The sequence below is a fragment of the Argopecten irradians genome, chromosome 5 (genome assembly GCF_041381155.1).
Source record: "Argopecten irradians isolate NY chromosome 5, Ai_NY, whole genome shotgun sequence".
Lineage (NCBI taxonomy): Eukaryota > Metazoa > Mollusca > Bivalvia > Pectinida > Pectinidae > Argopecten > Argopecten irradians.
The window spans coordinates 33217577-33235943 of NC_091138.1; the positions used below are offsets into that span (position 1 = coordinate 33217577).

At 32.9% G+C, this 18367-nt stretch overlaps 1 protein-coding gene across 5 annotated transcripts in view; it reads right to left on the reverse strand.

Moving 5' to 3' along the window:
• Positions 1 to 4632: 4632 nt before the first annotated feature.
• Positions 4633 to 18367, reverse strand: part of LOC138323592 (serine/threonine-protein phosphatase 2B catalytic subunit 2-like) — a 47562-nt gene continuing 33827 nt past the window's right edge. For 2 of the 5 annotated variants that reach the window (XM_069268303.1, XM_069268302.1), the window contains exons 9-15: positions 17818 to 17943; positions 17368 to 17457; positions 15094 to 15111; positions 14406 to 14456; positions 11444 to 11525; positions 11181 to 11278; positions 4633 to 9440 (exon numbers count right to left, since the gene is read on the reverse strand). In XM_069268303.1, the coding sequence (XP_069124404.1) occupies positions 9319 to 9440; positions 11181 to 11278; positions 11444 to 11525; positions 14406 to 14456; positions 15094 to 15111; positions 17368 to 17457; positions 17818 to 17943 (587 nt within the window). In that variant the 3' untranslated portion in view covers positions 4633 to 9318. The remainder of the gene's footprint in view (positions 9441 to 11180; positions 11279 to 11443; positions 11526 to 14405; positions 14457 to 15093; positions 15112 to 17367; positions 17458 to 17817; positions 17944 to 18367) is intronic. The other 3 variants (XM_069268304.1, XM_069268305.1, XM_069268306.1) reach the window with 3 other exon arrangements.

Below are 18367 nucleotides of genomic sequence, written 5' to 3' on the forward strand. Positions count from 1 at the left end.
AGTGAGATGGTCAAGTGAACACTTTAATTATGACTATATCAGAAGAGCCTTTGAACTTTAATGGGGAAAATGAGGGGTCTTTTTCAATTTTGTATCGGATATGATTTCTGATCATCCATAGTTTATCATAGACTTAAATGGGTAACCTTCGAGTAGATACGAGGGTGACAATCGTTCCTAAAGCTTGTTAGATATATACTGTTCTCAATAAAATAAAAATAAAATAAAAAAGGTGTGTAACCATAACCCCTAAATAATTACCCATTGATATCCAGGATGGTGAATAGCACAATATTATATCAATATTGTCATTTCTTCAATATGATTAACTTTTAGCCCGGTTAAACATTTCGCCAATCGCGGTTTTAATTATATTCCTATTATAGAAAAAAAGTTTCTCAAATTTTAGGTATAATTCTTTAGAGAAAAAGAGGCAATTTTGTAAAGTTCTGTTTGTGAAAACCATCGGAGCTAGTTTTCCCTAAAGGGATTGGTTGGTTTGGTTATATGAAATAACGAATTAGGTTCGGGTTACCTCTGTTAGCGACTTTAAAGTAACGGGTGTTTCTCCTCCTTTCTCAACACAGGCACGTTAGGGCCGACTAGTGTGAACGCAACATGTATCAGAATGATTGCGTGTCGGTTTTGATGAACTGGAGTACGGTGTATATCGCCTTGGTGACGACTTGTACTATTTTGTAGGATGTTTAGAAGAGAATTGACCTTTTTAACCAAAAATATCAATATTATTGAGGCTTTCAAGTTTTAAGCTTCAAATCAATTTGATAGAACACCGAATGCTATCTCAATATTTACATAGTCCGCTAAACCTGCCTATATAATTAGGCTTTTTATTTAATATTTTTGCCCAAATATAAACTATATATTAGACAAAACAAAGAAAATGATAACAATAATAAAATAAAGCCTAATAACATAGGCAGGTTTTGCGGAGTAAATATAACCGAACTTTTAAAAATTTGCGTCCAAGAATTCCGAATGTTTTCCGAAAAATAGGCATAGTCTAAGCATAGTTTTCATACCTTAATTCCAGTTATTTAAGGATTAAAGTCTCTTTCTGGTGGTTCTATCGAAGGATAAAGTTGAGTAGGGTATCGATATTTGGAATGGACCGCGAAGCGGTCCATGAAACAAATATCGATACCCTACTCACCTTTATCCTTCGATAGAACCACCAGAAAGAGACTTTAATCCTTATATTTACAGTCTTAACTATTATTTTCATAGCTCAAAATTTACCCTTAATAGTGTTTATGGCATTTATAAGACTAAAATTGAATTATATCGTTTGGTTCCGACAGGCATTTCGAACAGCCACTTGAAGTGGCGGAAATTCCCGCCAATTTATCAATGAACATACCAATAAAATGAGTTCCGTCTGATGAAGCATATATCTGAGGTTTTCCCGGTATGGAACTATAAATCATTTTATTTATCTGTTGTTAAAAACACCATGGTGCAAAGCAGTTTGGTTTTAATATTTTGCTTCGTATGATTTCACACGCTTACACAATTCATAACGTGGCAGGATATTTAACGTAGTTGTGACGCGGCGTCCGATTCAAACCGCCTGAGTCAAGGAGGTGTGACAAACAGAGAGTTTCTTCAATTTTGTGATCACTTGAGTTCTACTTAATCAGTTCACGTTTGAAATTTCTTGATTACACGGATGTTTACATAGTTCCATGTCATTCTTTCCGGATTTTAGAGATTTTCAAATGTATCGGACGTCGTTTCGAGGAACATGTACAAACACAGGTAGGCCCACTACTGTAAACGTTTACTGTACCGCTCTCAAAATGTTACCTATATTTATATTGTTGTTTTAAACACTTCAATAAATATTAGAGGTATCTATTACAAGTATTGTAAAGCTACAATTGAAGGATTCCGTTTCATTGATATTTCGAAACACCCAAACGTACATTGTGTATGTAAGTCCTACTCTCGCCGATTCACAGTAGATTCTAGATAACGTACAGGACTTGTCTGTCCGCCGAGGTGAACAAAAATGCATTGTCGTGCTAGGTCGTTTTGGTTACACTTATCCAACTCAAATACTGACGTGTTCTGACATATCTTATCCATTCGCGTACAACCAAAGATGTTAAAAATACGAATATAATGTAGATCTAGGCTACATGTTGTAGAGAACAACACAGACTCACAGACACACAACATGTAAACATTGCGACGTCATCGGAATGTGCAAAACTGTACATTGTACAACATTGTTTATTTATCATACGCACGGAAGCATTGCTCAAAGAGGTACGGTAGTAACATAAACAATGTAACTTTTCTACATTTGTATTTACACAAGTACATGTATATGTGTTCAAACCTATTTTGATACATGTACATGTTCATCGAACGTACGTCCGGTTACTGAAAACACCAAAAGTTTCTGATTTGGACCATCATAAATTCATCCGCGCGGCTCCAAATTGCGCGTGACATACTCAATTTATCGAGAAATAAAGTTGAGTAGCCTTTGGTTGAAATCAACAGGGTTTATACTATCAATTCACCACTGACTGTAAATATTGTGTAATAAACGTTCTAATTTCAGAAAATAAAAGAATATTTCGTGGCCGGAATCAAAATTATTTGAAGAAAATGACTATTTCTAATTCCTATTTGGCATCATGCAAAGCTGTCCTATATTATATCGCATGTAAGGTACACTATAAGACCTAGCAATATGCGATGCAGTGTCGTTTTTAAATTATTAACTGGATGCACTAGACATCATATGACATTTGGAAAGTAGGGTAATATTCCAAGGAAATGGATTCAACAATATTTTATCTGTCAACCATGTTGCATAATAGCCAAATGAGCTTCCTTTAAGAAAAGTCATGTAGAATCTAATAAACGGCTTAGTTATACACATGCCGTTTAAAAATGGAAAGAATTTAAGTTGCCACATTCACAATATTTCAACAAGCGTAGTTACGAAAATAAGGTTAAATCAGTTACCTTGTACCAGGTATGTGGTGTTGTTATAATTATCTGTCCAACATATTGGTCATTCGAAACCCAGGTGATAATGCGACATGGTTCAGTACTGAGCGTTGTCATTCGAGGTTTTGTCTGGGTTGTCCAGCTTCCCCTATCCCAAAACTTGGCATGTCCTTAAACGGCCCTGGATTTTGTTACGACGTTTAATACCTTATTTTCTGACCTCTCTCGTTTAGGCAGTTTTTTCCCCAGAAGTTTGGTGCAATAAGTTAATGACATTCAACTTTATTTTGGGGAAAAAACAATAAAAAACAAAGTAATATACGTCGATATTAATCATTACTTTCCCATGATACACATATTGTGGATCAACAGCAAAATATTTTCCTTTTTTTTTATGTAGAACTTGAGCGTTTCCTGCTGATAATATACAGTGTTCTGAGTAGTGTAACCTGATCTGTACATTAATATGGTGTTTTTGTCATTGATGGTAAAAAACAAACAAAAGACTGATAATAATGGTAACACTGTAAATATTTATTAAGTATAAAAAAGATCTTGGTGGTAGAGAAAATTATGTGAAGGGCAATATAAGAGTCTCGACTCAAGCACAAGACCTTAATTGGAACAACACCTAAAACTGCCAAAATTGTGAATGCAGAAAAATATTTCATCATTCACTGATTGGTTGTTTATGTCCAAACCAGTAAATAAAGAAATGTTTAAATACTAAATCTAGCTATAAATTGAGTGTACAATGTCAACGTTTTTTTGTAATTAGTAGTATATGAATTGATAAGAAAAAAATCTATTGGTTGCAACTACAGCAACTTTTGGTTTCACAACATTTTACAATAAATCATCTGTGCGCAAGTCAAAATTCCAGATGATATATATAAAGACAGGAAAATCCTGGAATCTCGCCAACATCACACACCCGATAGAATTTCGAAATATGTTGGTATTAATTTTTATTTTTTATTTTTTTTTTATCTTGTACACATTCAAAACAGATGCTACCATAAAACAGCAATAGCTCATCACCATACAAAACTGTCGCAGTCATAAATACTGAACAAGTGAGACATAGGAGTTTCCAATAATTTACAATGATATGGCATCTATTGTGCTATCAAAAGACAACCTCTTAAATTTCCAAAGATTTACAGATTTTTTGTAATCACCAACATGTGCCATAACAGCATATCCCTGACATTTACAAGTTCTTTCACAGGACGACACGACAAAAACCAGACATCAGAAGCAGCTTGTTATCACTAAACAGCTCATTCAAACGTTAACAGACGGTAATCGAAACATGAACTTTTGGAATTCTAACAACTAATGAGCAACCAAACCACTGCCATGTTAATATAATACCCAACTAAACTTCTCCCCTATATAATATATCTTTGTTTACATGTACTATCAATGACGGGACTATTTTTTAGGTTAGAAATATCACTAGAAATGATAAACACGTAATTAATCACAAATTGATACAAATGAATTTAGATATTTCAACAGATCAGTTTTCTTAGCTCATGCTCAGAGTTGCCTACTGTTATGGAATTAATATGGTTGTTTAGACAGTGTCAATTGAATGTAAAAAACGATTACATAAAATACAAACAAAAGAACTGATAATAATGGTAACACTGTAAATATTTATTAAGTATAAAAAAGATCTTGGTGGTAGAGAAAATTATGTGAAGGGCAATATAAGAGTCTCGACTCAAGCACAAGACCTTAATTGGAACAACACCTAAAACTGCCAAAATTGTGAATGCAGAAAAATATTTCATCATTCACTGATTGGTTGTTTATGTCCAAACCAGTAAATAAAGAAATGTTTAAATACTAAATCTAGCTATAAATTGAGTGTACAATGTCAACGTTTTTTTGTAATTAGTAGTATATGAATTGATAAGAAAAAAATCTATTGGTTGCAACTACAGCAACTTTTGGTTTCACAACATTTTACAATAAATCATCTGTGCGCAAGTCAAAATTCCAGATGATATATATAAAGACAGGAAAATCCTGGAATCTCGCCAACATCACACACCCGATAGAATTTCGAAATATGTTGGTATTAATTTTTATTTTTTATTTTTTTTTTATCTTGTACACATTCAAAACAGATGCTACCATAAAACAGCAATAGCTCATCACCATACAAAACTGTCGCAGTCATAAATACTGAACAAGTGAGACATAGGAGTTTCCAATAATTTACAATGATATGGCATCTATTGTGCTATCAAAAGACAACCTCTTAAATTTCCAAAGATTTACAGATTTTTTGTAATCACCAACATGTGCCATAACAGCATATCCCTGACATTTACAAGTTCTTTCACAGGACGACACGACAAAAACCAGACATCAGAAGCAGCTTGTTATCACTAAACAGCTCATTAAAACGTTAACAGACGGTAATCGAAACATGAACTTTTGGAATTCTAACAACTAATGAGCAACCAAACCACTGCCATGTTAATATAATACCCAACTAAACTTCTCCCCTATATAATATATCTTTGTTTACATGTACTATCAATGACGGGACTATTTTTTAGGTTAGAAATATCACTAGAAATGATAAACACGTAATTAATCACAAATTGATACAAATGAATTTAGATATTTCAACAGATCAGTTTTCTTAGCTCATGCTCAGAGTTGCTGTTATGGAATGCCAGCAACTATAGTTAAAGGGTGCACAAGCTTGTCCTATAGACAGTGACAGCAAACAAAGAATGTAGAAAAAACGATTACATGTACAACAAAGGATTTCATATCTTATACTACATGCATGTTCACAGGAAAAAGTTTTTTCATCAACAGTTAAAACTCATCAACACATATACAAAAGAAATGTTTTCATATTAACCATCAACATTCTATTATACATTTACAAAATCTCTATAGGCCTAGTACACTTTGATTATATCAATTTTGTTTTCAAAAGACTGAAGCCTAAATTTACTGTAAAGCACACGCAAACATCTCCTTAGAGTTCAATGGCATTCACTCTCTTCACATGTTGACAATAATTTTAGTTGAAATTTAAAAACAAAAATTAATCTGAAGCAAAAAGGTGCCAAAAACCTTGAAGCTTTGCTGACATTTTGAAAATACAACATTTTGAATACCAAGACTAGTAAAATATCTATCATACAGCTATTAACAAAGGATATTTTGAAAACAAAATTCAATAAATAGTTTCATCAATGGATGATCAGATGGAACCAATAAAAATACTCATTATACTTTCATAATATGAATGATTCATGCATTACATCATTATAGAATGAGTATTAAAAGAGGAACAAATATTAAGTCTTTCTTGAACTTGAATGTTATGGACAAAAATATCAAATTGAAAGTAGAACAATGGTAGGATTTGCTCAAATCTTCAAAAAAAAAAAAAAAACTTCCTTTCACTACATAACCATACTTACATAGGAGTGTTGTGTACTCCTTATATTCTCTAAATCATGAAATCGGTACCGGTGTAAACAGATAAAGATCACGAACCTGAACCATATTCCTCGTTTAAAAGGATACTCAGCATAAATACCAACACGTATTGCACACACAACATTTTTATCATCATACAACTCAGGTATGCTTTAAGCCAATATTAGCATTTTAAATTACAGTTGTACATCGGATGTTAGCAAATACTAATCAGGATCAGATATGTTTCATTGTTTATAAAGCAAAAGCTTATTGTGTACATTTCATTTCAATTTTCAAAATGCTAACTTGCATATATGTAATTGCGTCTGAGTAAGTTGGTATTAATTGGATATGATTTTTGTTAGTGTATCAGACAGTGTTGATATTTCAATCTGAAATAGATTTCAGCACTAAATTATTATTTCTGTATTATGATCTCATCTTCAAATCAAGTTGACCGTTTTCTTTAAATACAAATTTCCATGACAATTAAAACAGATAGAAATTCATTTGCTTCTGTGCATGCAATTTAAATCTAGCACCATACATGTTGGAAACAATTTTTTCTCTCTCTTCTTTTTACAATAATACTTAGTCCCAAATCTGAAGAGGATACAGGGGTTGGTTCTAGTGTCAATTCATGCATGTCCTTCTTCAAAAATATCAAAAACAGTGATGTGTTCTCAAAAACAATGAAGAATTGTTCAATGGTTTGTTCAACAACTTTCAAGAAGATGACAAATAAATCTACTAAGTATCTGGGAATGATTTGAACGAGTTAGATGTTTCAAATAAATGAAGTTATAAAAGAATTTCAAGTACAGCTCTATCAACTGAATTGTACAGCACACTACGTCACAGATGGATAAGCTTTTTAACATGAAGTAAATGGTAAGATTAAATGGCATTGTACCCCAGTATTCAAAAGTTATATAAGCACTACAGTATTACCAAATTTGAGCAAGGTATATCACCAACTGGAAACCAAATTATAGGATTCCTCCAATAATATAAACAATCACTCAATAAATTAGATATTTATATCGATTACTTATTGCTCTAGTTAAATTTAAAAGTTGTTATCAATATTTATACATTATAGAATATGTATAATTCTAATTCATGTCTATTATAATTTGGTATGTCACATATTTTTTCATAAGTATGCATTGTTCATACTAAATGACATTCCTAAAGAAATAAATCCAAAATTGTTCGTGATATGACAATACTGTCATTGAAGAGATTCTAAATACAACCACAAATTTGAAAGACATCTGGTTTGTTTCAGTTTTTAACTTTTTCAAACACCAATATTTTCATGAAATCTTGATTTGAAATTTCTTCAGATGATTTTTTGTTTTAAAGGAACATGAACTGCTGGTTATTTCAAACAAAACTACAAATATCATAACCTGGTAAATTGCTAGGACAAAAAGCCAACCAGATGTCCATATGCTGAATATGCATTATCTAGTTGCAAGTATTCCATATATTAGTTCACACACACATTTTGCGAGATACTATCTTCAAAATTTGCCTAAGCAAAAACACCCAGACACAAATATATTATCTTTAAATTAATAACATAAACAACAAAAGAAAAGTAACTAAAAGTCAACTTTCAATGGAAAATTATGACGACAACATCACATTCTAGAAGATGGATACCTCTTACTATAAAATAATTCAAGCACTCACTGGGAATAGAAAACAATATTTTATACATTTAGGATAAGTACATTAAATTGGGAGGAGAATTTCATATATGGAAACTTAAAATCTGTATATCACTGGCAAGGGGTATATACACCACCAGCTTGATCATGGATCAACATGAGAAAGTCAACAACAGAAGTAACAACAATCCTGATGAAGCAGATTTACCCTCCATATCAAGTGGAGGTGACTTTAAATAAATATCTCAAGAAAGAGCTATTATTTGTTCAATAACAATGCAGATCTTGTATGATCTTGATATATATTGTACATATATCTTTCGGGTCCATTTTCCCCAATCACCAGCATCAAATGCAGTATTTGCCACCATAAAATGATGCATTACAATGAATGACAAATCTCCTCTAGGTGAACTCTATGTTTCTCTAACTTGAGGCAACACCATCTGTGCCTTGTGGTAACCTCCGTTTGTATGGGCCTGACAGCCACACGATCCTTTCCCGGTTCATTACTACACAGATGTGTCCATAAAACCTTTCTGTTTTACTTCCGTTTCAGTGCCAGCATCATATACTGGCCGGTGTCCCGTAGAGAAAAATCGGTTCGACACAGAAGGTAATGCCTTGGTTAGCTCCATGTTGGCAATCCGCTTGGATTATGAACTCTTCAAATGACTTGTGATGTGCCGTCTTTCCTTCCATATTGAGTTCTTTCTGAGCAGACTGCACATGCACAATACACTTCTAGCAAAAAGCTGGCCATCTTTGTTCCTGCAAACAAGTTTTCAAGATCCGACTTAGAAGAGACACTTCTCCACATTTGACTAGATATCTTTGTCAGGAAATGACAGAAAGCGCAGGGTTGATGTATATATTACGTGTACGAGTGTATGCAAATGTGTTAGATGATTTTTTTATGACATGACAAGTCAGGGTTTGTGCCAACCGCTGATTTAGCAGCAGACATCAGTTCACTTCCTACAAATAATCAAAATAACAGAACATGCTCTTTCTTCTGGTTGAACCTTGACAGAATCCATCTGCTGCCAAGGTCAGGAGGGCCAGCTTTGTGCCAGAGATGCATATGCTTCCACATACACAGCATGGTCTGACAATTGTAATAAGTTTGTTTCAGGGTCACGTGTGAACGGAGACCAGCTCAACAGAGTATCACATTGTCAGAGCTTTAGCTTTTATGAGAGTTGTTGACTGCATCTTTACGTGGTGGCATCCTCTCGTTCATTTTGTCTAAGCATTTAGCTTCATCAAATCCACTGATCTTATGAGAAGGTGAAAAACCACTAAGAGCTGAAACAAAAGAGGAACAAATATTAAAATAGAAACAACTTTCTCCATTTTACATTATAACTCTATTCATGTAGGAATTGAAAATTTGGTGATGTTAAGGACTCCATTCTTTGCTTCGATCAGTTATGAACTGCTTGGGTCATGTTTATGTCATCAGATATTAGATATAAACTAATGCCCACTTTCGTTGTTTAATGCCCAATGCTTCTTTTACCAGTAAAGGACTATATCAAAGTAGCATTAAAACAAAGCTTATATTCATCACATGAATTTAAGAAATAACAAGGACATAGTCATTCAGATCCCCCGCCAATGGAGATATCAAAGCTGAAGTAAGTTTGATTGTGGAGACTTATGTGTATGAAAAAACCCCAGGAAAAAGGAAGTTGAGCTAAAGAAAAATGGAGTATAATTCAAGTAGAGCAGGGCTGCAATTGTTGAATCAGGTATACAGCCTTGACATTTATATTAGACTATATACACAAAGATGGGTGGAGTTTTGCAGAGTAACATTTACCATTTACCATGATATTTTCAGCAGTTTCCATGGTAATGGAAAAAGTGCAAAAAATGAAAACCTAAAAATAGCAAAAGGTACTACTAGACCATAAGAACAATGTGTCTATGAAGTTTCATGGAAATATCTCTGCTGGTTTTAGAGTTGTGCTCCGGAAACGATTCTTACACAAAAATCTGCCATTTTCAGTAATGTTTCCATGGTAACAGAAAAAAGTACATAAGGTGAAAACCTTAAAATAGCAAAAGGCACTACTAGACCATAAGACTAATGTGCCTATGGAGTTCCGTGCATATATCTCAACCGGTTTTCCAGTTATGCTGCGGAAACGAACCTGGTACAAAAATATGATATTTTCAGCAATGTTTCCATGGTTACGGAAAAAGTGCAAAAAATGAAAACCTAAAATTAGCAAAAGGCACTACTAGACCATAAGAACAATGTGTCTATGAAGTTTCATGGAAATATCTCTGCTGGTTTTAGAGTTGTGCTCCGGAAACGATTCTTACACAAAAATCTGCCATTTTCAGCAATGTTTCCATGGTAACAGAAAAAAGTACAAAAGGTGAAAACCTTAAAATAGCAAAAGGCACTACTAGACCATAAGACTAATGTGCCTATGGAGTTCCGTGCATATATCTCAACCCGTTTTCCAGTTATGCTGCGGAAACGAACCTGGTACAAAAATATGATATTTTCAGCAATGTTTCCATGGTTACGGAAAAAATGCAAAAAATGAAAACCTAAAAATAGCAAAAGGCACTACTAGACCATAAGACCAATGTGTGTATGAAGTTTAGTGGAAACATCTCTACTGGTTTTAGAGTTATGCTCCGGAAACAATTCGTACGGACGGACAGACGGACGGACGGAACCCATTTGTATATCCCCCGCCAACTTCATTGGGCGGGGGATAATTAATTGAGTAATTTCATATTACATAGTTATCTGCCCTTGCGGGTATATAATGCATGTTACATCATGTTTTCACGAGAGTAATGTAATATTTTTTAGAGTAGTTGACTTAATTTTTGCTTACGTCATATTTTTCAAAGAAAATATGTAATTTTTGCTCACATAGAAATAATGTCACAATCACTACCTATCCGCAACAGAGAAAACTCAGTAATATGCAAAGACAAAATTGACCTTTAAGTTTATACATATAGCCACAAGCAACATTCTTGTTGAATTACTGTTAAAACTGATGATTTGATGCATACCACTTGTCAATGTATCCTTTCCTCCTGACAGTGCTCCCAAAGGAAGAAGTCCATTTGGAGTTAGACCCTTCAGTTGTAATACACTCTCACTTTCCTCTCTGTAAAATCAGACAATATTGTATAACATGGGCACAGTTTGCTGAATTTCAAACACAGATCCTTCTTTATCAAATTCAAATATAAACATTCAGACCTGAAAAAGAAAACAAAATGCTTAAACTCACAATAAATTAATTCCAAAGCTTATAGGTTAAATAGCCTACCTGAGGACAGTGAAGACTCTGGCCATTTTGCCAATGGCTCTGATTTTGTTCTTGATCACCTCCTTCCTAGAAGCAGCTCCATCTGGAATGAAATCATACAAAATCCTGAGGAACAAACAAACCCATTATTTGATATGTAACGAAGTGTAGACCCTAGCCATTCACGCAATGACTGACCTCTGTATCTAATTCATCACCTTGCCATTAATGCAAACACCTGAAATCCAACAAAATAAGAACAGAACACCGACTCACAACATTTCTCTCTTACATTCTACTCACAAACTATGACACTTGGAGACAACTGACTAAATTTATTTGAAACATGTACAAAACTTAACTTACCAAGGTTATAAACAGATACAATTTCACAGGCATATTGCAATTGTTTTACCCATAAAATTAATGAAGACTAAAATACAATACCTGCATGCTACATGTCACTTAATTTCACCTAACACACAATACATGTAAATTCACAGTAATCTAAATGAGCTGCATCTAGATATCAAATAGACGTTTTTGTGCAAAAGCTTTAAACTGATCATGAACTCTTGATAAAATCATTTTGTATTTCAATCAGTAACTTTTACAGTTAAACATGCAATATCTGCTTTAATTTATATGAAATGAAACTACACAATCCTAAATATCTATACAGAAAGTGAAAATGTTTTATATACCAGTATAAAAACATAAGAATGAGCCTTTATCTAAAATCCACTGCACATCAACTAATACTAATATGCAAAACAGCAAATCAAGCCCTTATCATACCAACTACAGCTCAATGACATGCATTCAGCTTCCAGGTACATGCTATGTTTTGTGTCTTATTTTGTAATATGTATATATATATAGCAAAAGTATATCACTTCATTAGAAAACACTCCCAACACTAGCAAATCATTGAGATAATGTGTTAACAGGATTTGTTAGCTGTTGAATGCCAGGATTAATTAAATACCTCATTGTGGAAGTTATGACATTGAGGTCTGTTTAACCAAAAGAAAAACATTTGAAGAACTTGAAAGGATCCCTTCACATCCAGCAGACAGTATGCTTTAATATCTACATTCCGCTTGGATAAGGCAATATAGGGGTTTCGTGATCCCAAAACAACATGGGTAAAGTTCAATTAACTGTCAATTACTCCCAACTTTTGTGCATTGTACAACATATGTTGACATGATTTTCACAACATCACGATCACCAGAAGATGCGACTTATTCACAGTAAATCCTACTAAACCAACATCATTTTGAGATCATGAAATTACTGCATTCAAAAAATTTCAATAAAAAGTAATTATTGTGAAAATAGTATATTGTTTGAATACAATATAATTGTGAACTAAACAACTTTACAAGTATGTATCAGATCTAAAATATTTCATTGTACTAATAGAAGGAATCAGAAGGTACTTTCTTGATCGATTCTAAAAGAAAACATTAAAAGATGAAAATTTTATATGTTGCATGATACAGTAAATTTGACCTCGTGGTCTTTCTAATAACTCTCAGTTTTTTGTATGTCTACAGAAACACTTGATAATGTCAAGACCACTGACACCATGTCTACCTATATAACAACACTAAACGTCACTTGGTACAATATCTCAAGTTTGGATCACAACACTTTTATTGCTATCATTTGTTGACAAAGATCTATTCTATGCCACATCTCATGCAAAAACTCGCATATAAGGTACTGTAGCAAATTCTCTAGTACTTCTGACACCAAAAATCACACACCACTCAAACAAATGGCAAAAACTGTAGGCGAAAATTAAAACAATAGGCTAATACAGTGTTGTCAGTAAATACTAGAAGTATTCCATAATCCTAATTTGTTAGTTTTCTGGAGTTTCATTTGCTTCCTCAGCTAATAAGTATTCAATTTATAGATCTTAATGCTTAGAATGTGTCTGAAAAAGGTAAACATTTTTGAAATTTTTATTTTTCGAAATCCTTCAGAGATTATTGACAACGCTGTTAATTCATAACAAATGGCATGTTAGCGAGGTCTTATCAACATAATTGTTTAGTAGTACGGACAGAGAGTCAAGCAGCATGTGACAATACGTTATTGTTAGTCATCCAACTAGATACATATATACGTGTAATTCACAATATAGCGCTCAACTTATAACGCTGTAACCACTTTCTGGGTATAAATATCAACACTACGTGACTTAATACTAAATAATAACACGTGTATATAGATATATATATATTGCATGTCATAATGAAGCAGCCAACCAATTCATACTTTACTACTTCAGAACTTTGATCACAAGTATCCAGTTTTCATTTGGTTGAAATATATAATGCAAATTATCTGTTTCAACTAAATATGATGAAACCTGAATAATCATAATTAACTGAGCTCTTGTTTTCCACCGTTGAAAGCTGTTCTTTGAGCTTACAGGAGTGCAGCACTAAGCTACGACATGTTAGTACACATTTGTCACAAACATAAACATGTACACATGACAACAACATCCTGACAAAAACACACACATTATGCAATCTAAATGTATAAATGATCTTTACATTATCTTTGTTATTAACCTAATTGTTGGATTTTGTTGATTTTTTTCAAACTATATTAACAGTAATTATCAGTACAAGATTTCTGTTTCATTTACTGAAAACTTAACATTATACTTTGTTTTCAAAAATTAAAATTATTTTTATGAAATTGATCTTACATATAAAACATAAATTCAACACAACACCTTTGTAACAGACATAGTGAAATGTAGGTATAAGCCACACACTGTTCAACTTGGTTCACACAATGAAACTGTACATCTCAGTCACTCCTGTACATGAAATCAGAGAAACAATATGATTTTCATTCTGAAGTAGTAAAATATGTTACAAAACCTGATTATAGTTCAAAGGTTCATCCACCTTGATGACAAATGGCTGATTGACATGCAAAATTGTTGACTTACTTGCCTCTCTGTCTACTACAAGTACTTGACTTCCAGCATGTTTGTGACGGACTGGCAATTTACAAATTATCTTAATTATTACACATGAAAATAATATTCAGCATCACTGTCCAAATCAATATCAGCAACATGCCTTAATTGATATACCATCAGGAATATGTGAAGCTGCAAAGGTCTAGCTTAAATTTTTTGCAGAGTTACTAAGTTTCTGCTATCTGACCAGTCACCTGTGAGGAAAGCTGAAGAGGTTAAATACAGATAATTAGATAACTACGTCACTGAAAGTTGACTTTGATCATGAGTTGATACATAACTACTGTGAATGGAACCACATACACCACTAATTATGAAAGTGTTAAAATAGATTGGAATATGTACAAATAAACTGTAGATACATGCCAGATTGATACGACAATCAGGATCTAAAGAGTTGTCTACGGAGGATCAGATACCTCATATTAAGTATTTAAGTATTCATGTTACAAAGGTTTTTATCTAAGTTAAGGAATGCTCTTGTTTTAATATTGAAAGTGGAACAAGCAACACAGTTTTTTTTTAAACACCAAAAGATAGGTTTTAGAGTATGTTAGCAGGTGAGGAGCACTACAATCACTCATCCAAAATGAAGTTGGTAATTTGGTGCTAAAGGATGAACGCCGACTGATAATAATCCAGAGGCTCCACTTACCATTAGCTATGCGGGGCCCTAGGTTAGCACATGCAACGTAACCAAGTCAAGGAGACCAACCATGAAGAAAATGAACAAAAAAAGCATTAAATATAAAATTTAACGATAAAAATGCAACAAAAATACTAATCACAAAAAGGAAACAAAACTTGCAAAAAAATATATACTTATGTGTTTTTTATGTGCATGACCCTCCCCTCCTCCCATTAACTTTGATTCCAAATTAAAACAGATTTACAATGATGAAATTCCCAAATCTTTGTTTACATTATGTAGCTAAACCCAATTTCAAATTATTAAATTTAAGTTTTATCAGTGTGCACAGACTGTTAGATGCTTAAAATATAGCATCTTGGCACATAATTCGCTATATACAAAAGCATAATCTTATACGGGATAAATACTATTTAAAAAGATATAGAGAATGTAAAATGCAGAACACATAAAACATTTCTGTTTGCAGTTCAATCGGGAAAATCATTAACAGGACTTTTTTTAAAAATAATATACAATGAAGGTATACTTCCAATATTACTCTAAAGTGCAATAGTAAAAGTACATGTGCATTAAGTTTTAAAATCATAGAAGGTATGATAATTTTACATACAGAGGAAAATTTGTAGGTATTCATGCATCATTGTCATACTGATATCCAGAGGTTACTATCACTATCACTATATCCACCCCTGAACTATGTCATAGCAAAACTGAAGGCTCTGTATGAAACAACTTGTGAAGAAGACAAAACAGGGTAGTTTGCTCCATTGATCTCCCTCAAGAAATCAGCTGATCTAGCACACTGTACTGGCTCGGAAGTTGGGCGTCGCTCCTCTATGTTCAGACGATGATTGATCTTCAGTTTTACTATGACATAGCCCTGGGGTGTATATAATGACAGTGGTGGTATTAACCCCTGGAATATTGAGGATGACAACATGAAGCCATGTAAATACTTAATTGATCAACTAACAAATGATTTCTTTAGGAAAATGTCATAAAAGAGATGGGACATCTACAAACGGTCAAAAGAGCACTATACCATTATAAGAAAGAAGGAATAGTAGTGCATGACTAGCTAACATATTCATTGTTGAAGCCAGTTTTAAACTTGCATATGCATCTAGAAAATGATATAAGAGACCTCAAAATGAAGGAATTATATCAAACCACTTTTATTCTATTTTAAGAACATGAATTTTTTAAATTTGGTTTCAAAATTTCTGTTTTAAACAACTGAAGAAGGAAAGAGGATAAAACTTGAATTGGGTAAAAATAGATGCCTTGATCTCAATGTAACAAAACAAATGTTAATGTAACTATGAATAATATGGTTAAACTTTTTATCCATTGTATGATCTGCAAACTACAAAAAATGTTGTATCTGTCAATTGCATTCTACATGTTACTACATCTTTACATAAAGTCTGCTAATAACCATACCATTAATAAGTGTAGTTAATTCAACAAAACTAGTGGCTTTAATTACAATACACAATTTTGAATAACACAAGCCAAGATAAAAGATGAAGTCTGAATGAAGTAACATGCATATAGAAAATACAAGATCATATACCTGGAAGAATGAAAGTCAGAATTTCTTCCTTTTACACAACGAACAAAACCTTTTTAATATTTTTCTTTTACACAGAGTAGTAACACTTTTTTCTTTCTTTTCTTTTACACAGAGTAGTTATGTATTGACACATTTGACATTCAATATATCAATATGGTATGGCTATTATAAAAGCAAGCCAAGGAGATGCACTTGTCCTCTATCAGGCATAACATAAGCAAACTAAAGGGTACTATTCTGTCATAATATAGTATAGACATAACATAAGCAAACTAAAGGGTCCTAAACACCACATGATTAGCTCAATCATGATTTTGAATCATGGCCTAAAAGATTGGGGAGTGGTTCAAATTCATATATTAATTTCAGACATTTTCTACCTATCTGTATCCTACATTTTTTTCATACCTGGATTATATTAATAAATGCCATTTTTACATGTTAACAGACTTAAGTGGATATCTGATAAAATATAAAATATAATATGTAAAGGAATGTCTTTTGAACTAAAGGTGTAAGTGAGGTAAGAATTTAATGGCCTTGTTCCAAATTTTCTAAAATATCTAAATAGATTAGAAACCCAATTTCTTTTGAATTTGTTTTGTTCATTTGTAAACTCTGTCCCAACATAAGAACAAGAATGAACAACTGTGTAGATATATAAATGCTACAGGTATAAAGTGTTGTTACACAATGCATACCTTCACTGCCTTCCTCCTCCTCTTCATCATCTTCTGTTGTCAGCTCGTTGTCAGAGCAAATACTCAATACATTCACAAGCATTTCTGTCACTGAAATCACATAAACCAACATACCATTGTACACAAGCATGGGGTAGAACTTGTGGATTTCATTTACTGTTTCTAGGCAATAAAGTTCATTTATAACTTAATAATTTATAACTAAAATTCTTCACAATTTTTAGTTATTGTTCACAGATATTTGAGTTTGCAACTGAAGTAATCATTTCAATTAACAACAACACAATTGAGAATAATCATGTCATAATGCTCTTTCATAGTTTGCCAAAAAAAGAATATCTTTTCAATGTGTTGGATATTTGAACAATGTATTACTTTGGGTAGAACTAAACTGAGGGTAAATAATGTATAAGTTGCCCTGGGAACTACCATATTCATTGTATGATATACCTTTTTCACCAACAAATGGTAGTGACCATGTGAACACGTCCATGAAGTTGGGCAACCAATATGGGTGAGGAGAACAGTTGAACTGCCTGATGTTCATCACATTGTTTTCATACTTTAATATGGCAGCTACAAAGTAACATATCATCATTATAATACACAAAATGTAAGAAATTCAGAGCGATTATAACTACATTAACATTTGATCCCCTGATGTATATTACTATACTTCTCGCCATCGCATTAGTATTACAGAGGATACCACTTAATCGAATAACGGTTATTCGAATATTTCGGTTATTTGTACAAAATTCTGCGATCCCAATTTTTTCCTTCTTTATCTTTGTTTTTTAACTCTGTGTATTTGAATAAACTTTACACATGGCCTCCCGTTATTTGAATAAAATAACTGTTTAATTCTAAAAATAAAGACGAATATTTTTCAATTCTGCAATGTATTTTCAGCAAAACTCGCCGATATATGTTTTAAGATACTCCGTTTTTACTGGAAATCAGTATGGCGACAGATTAACGTTATCATAAGGCTTGTTAT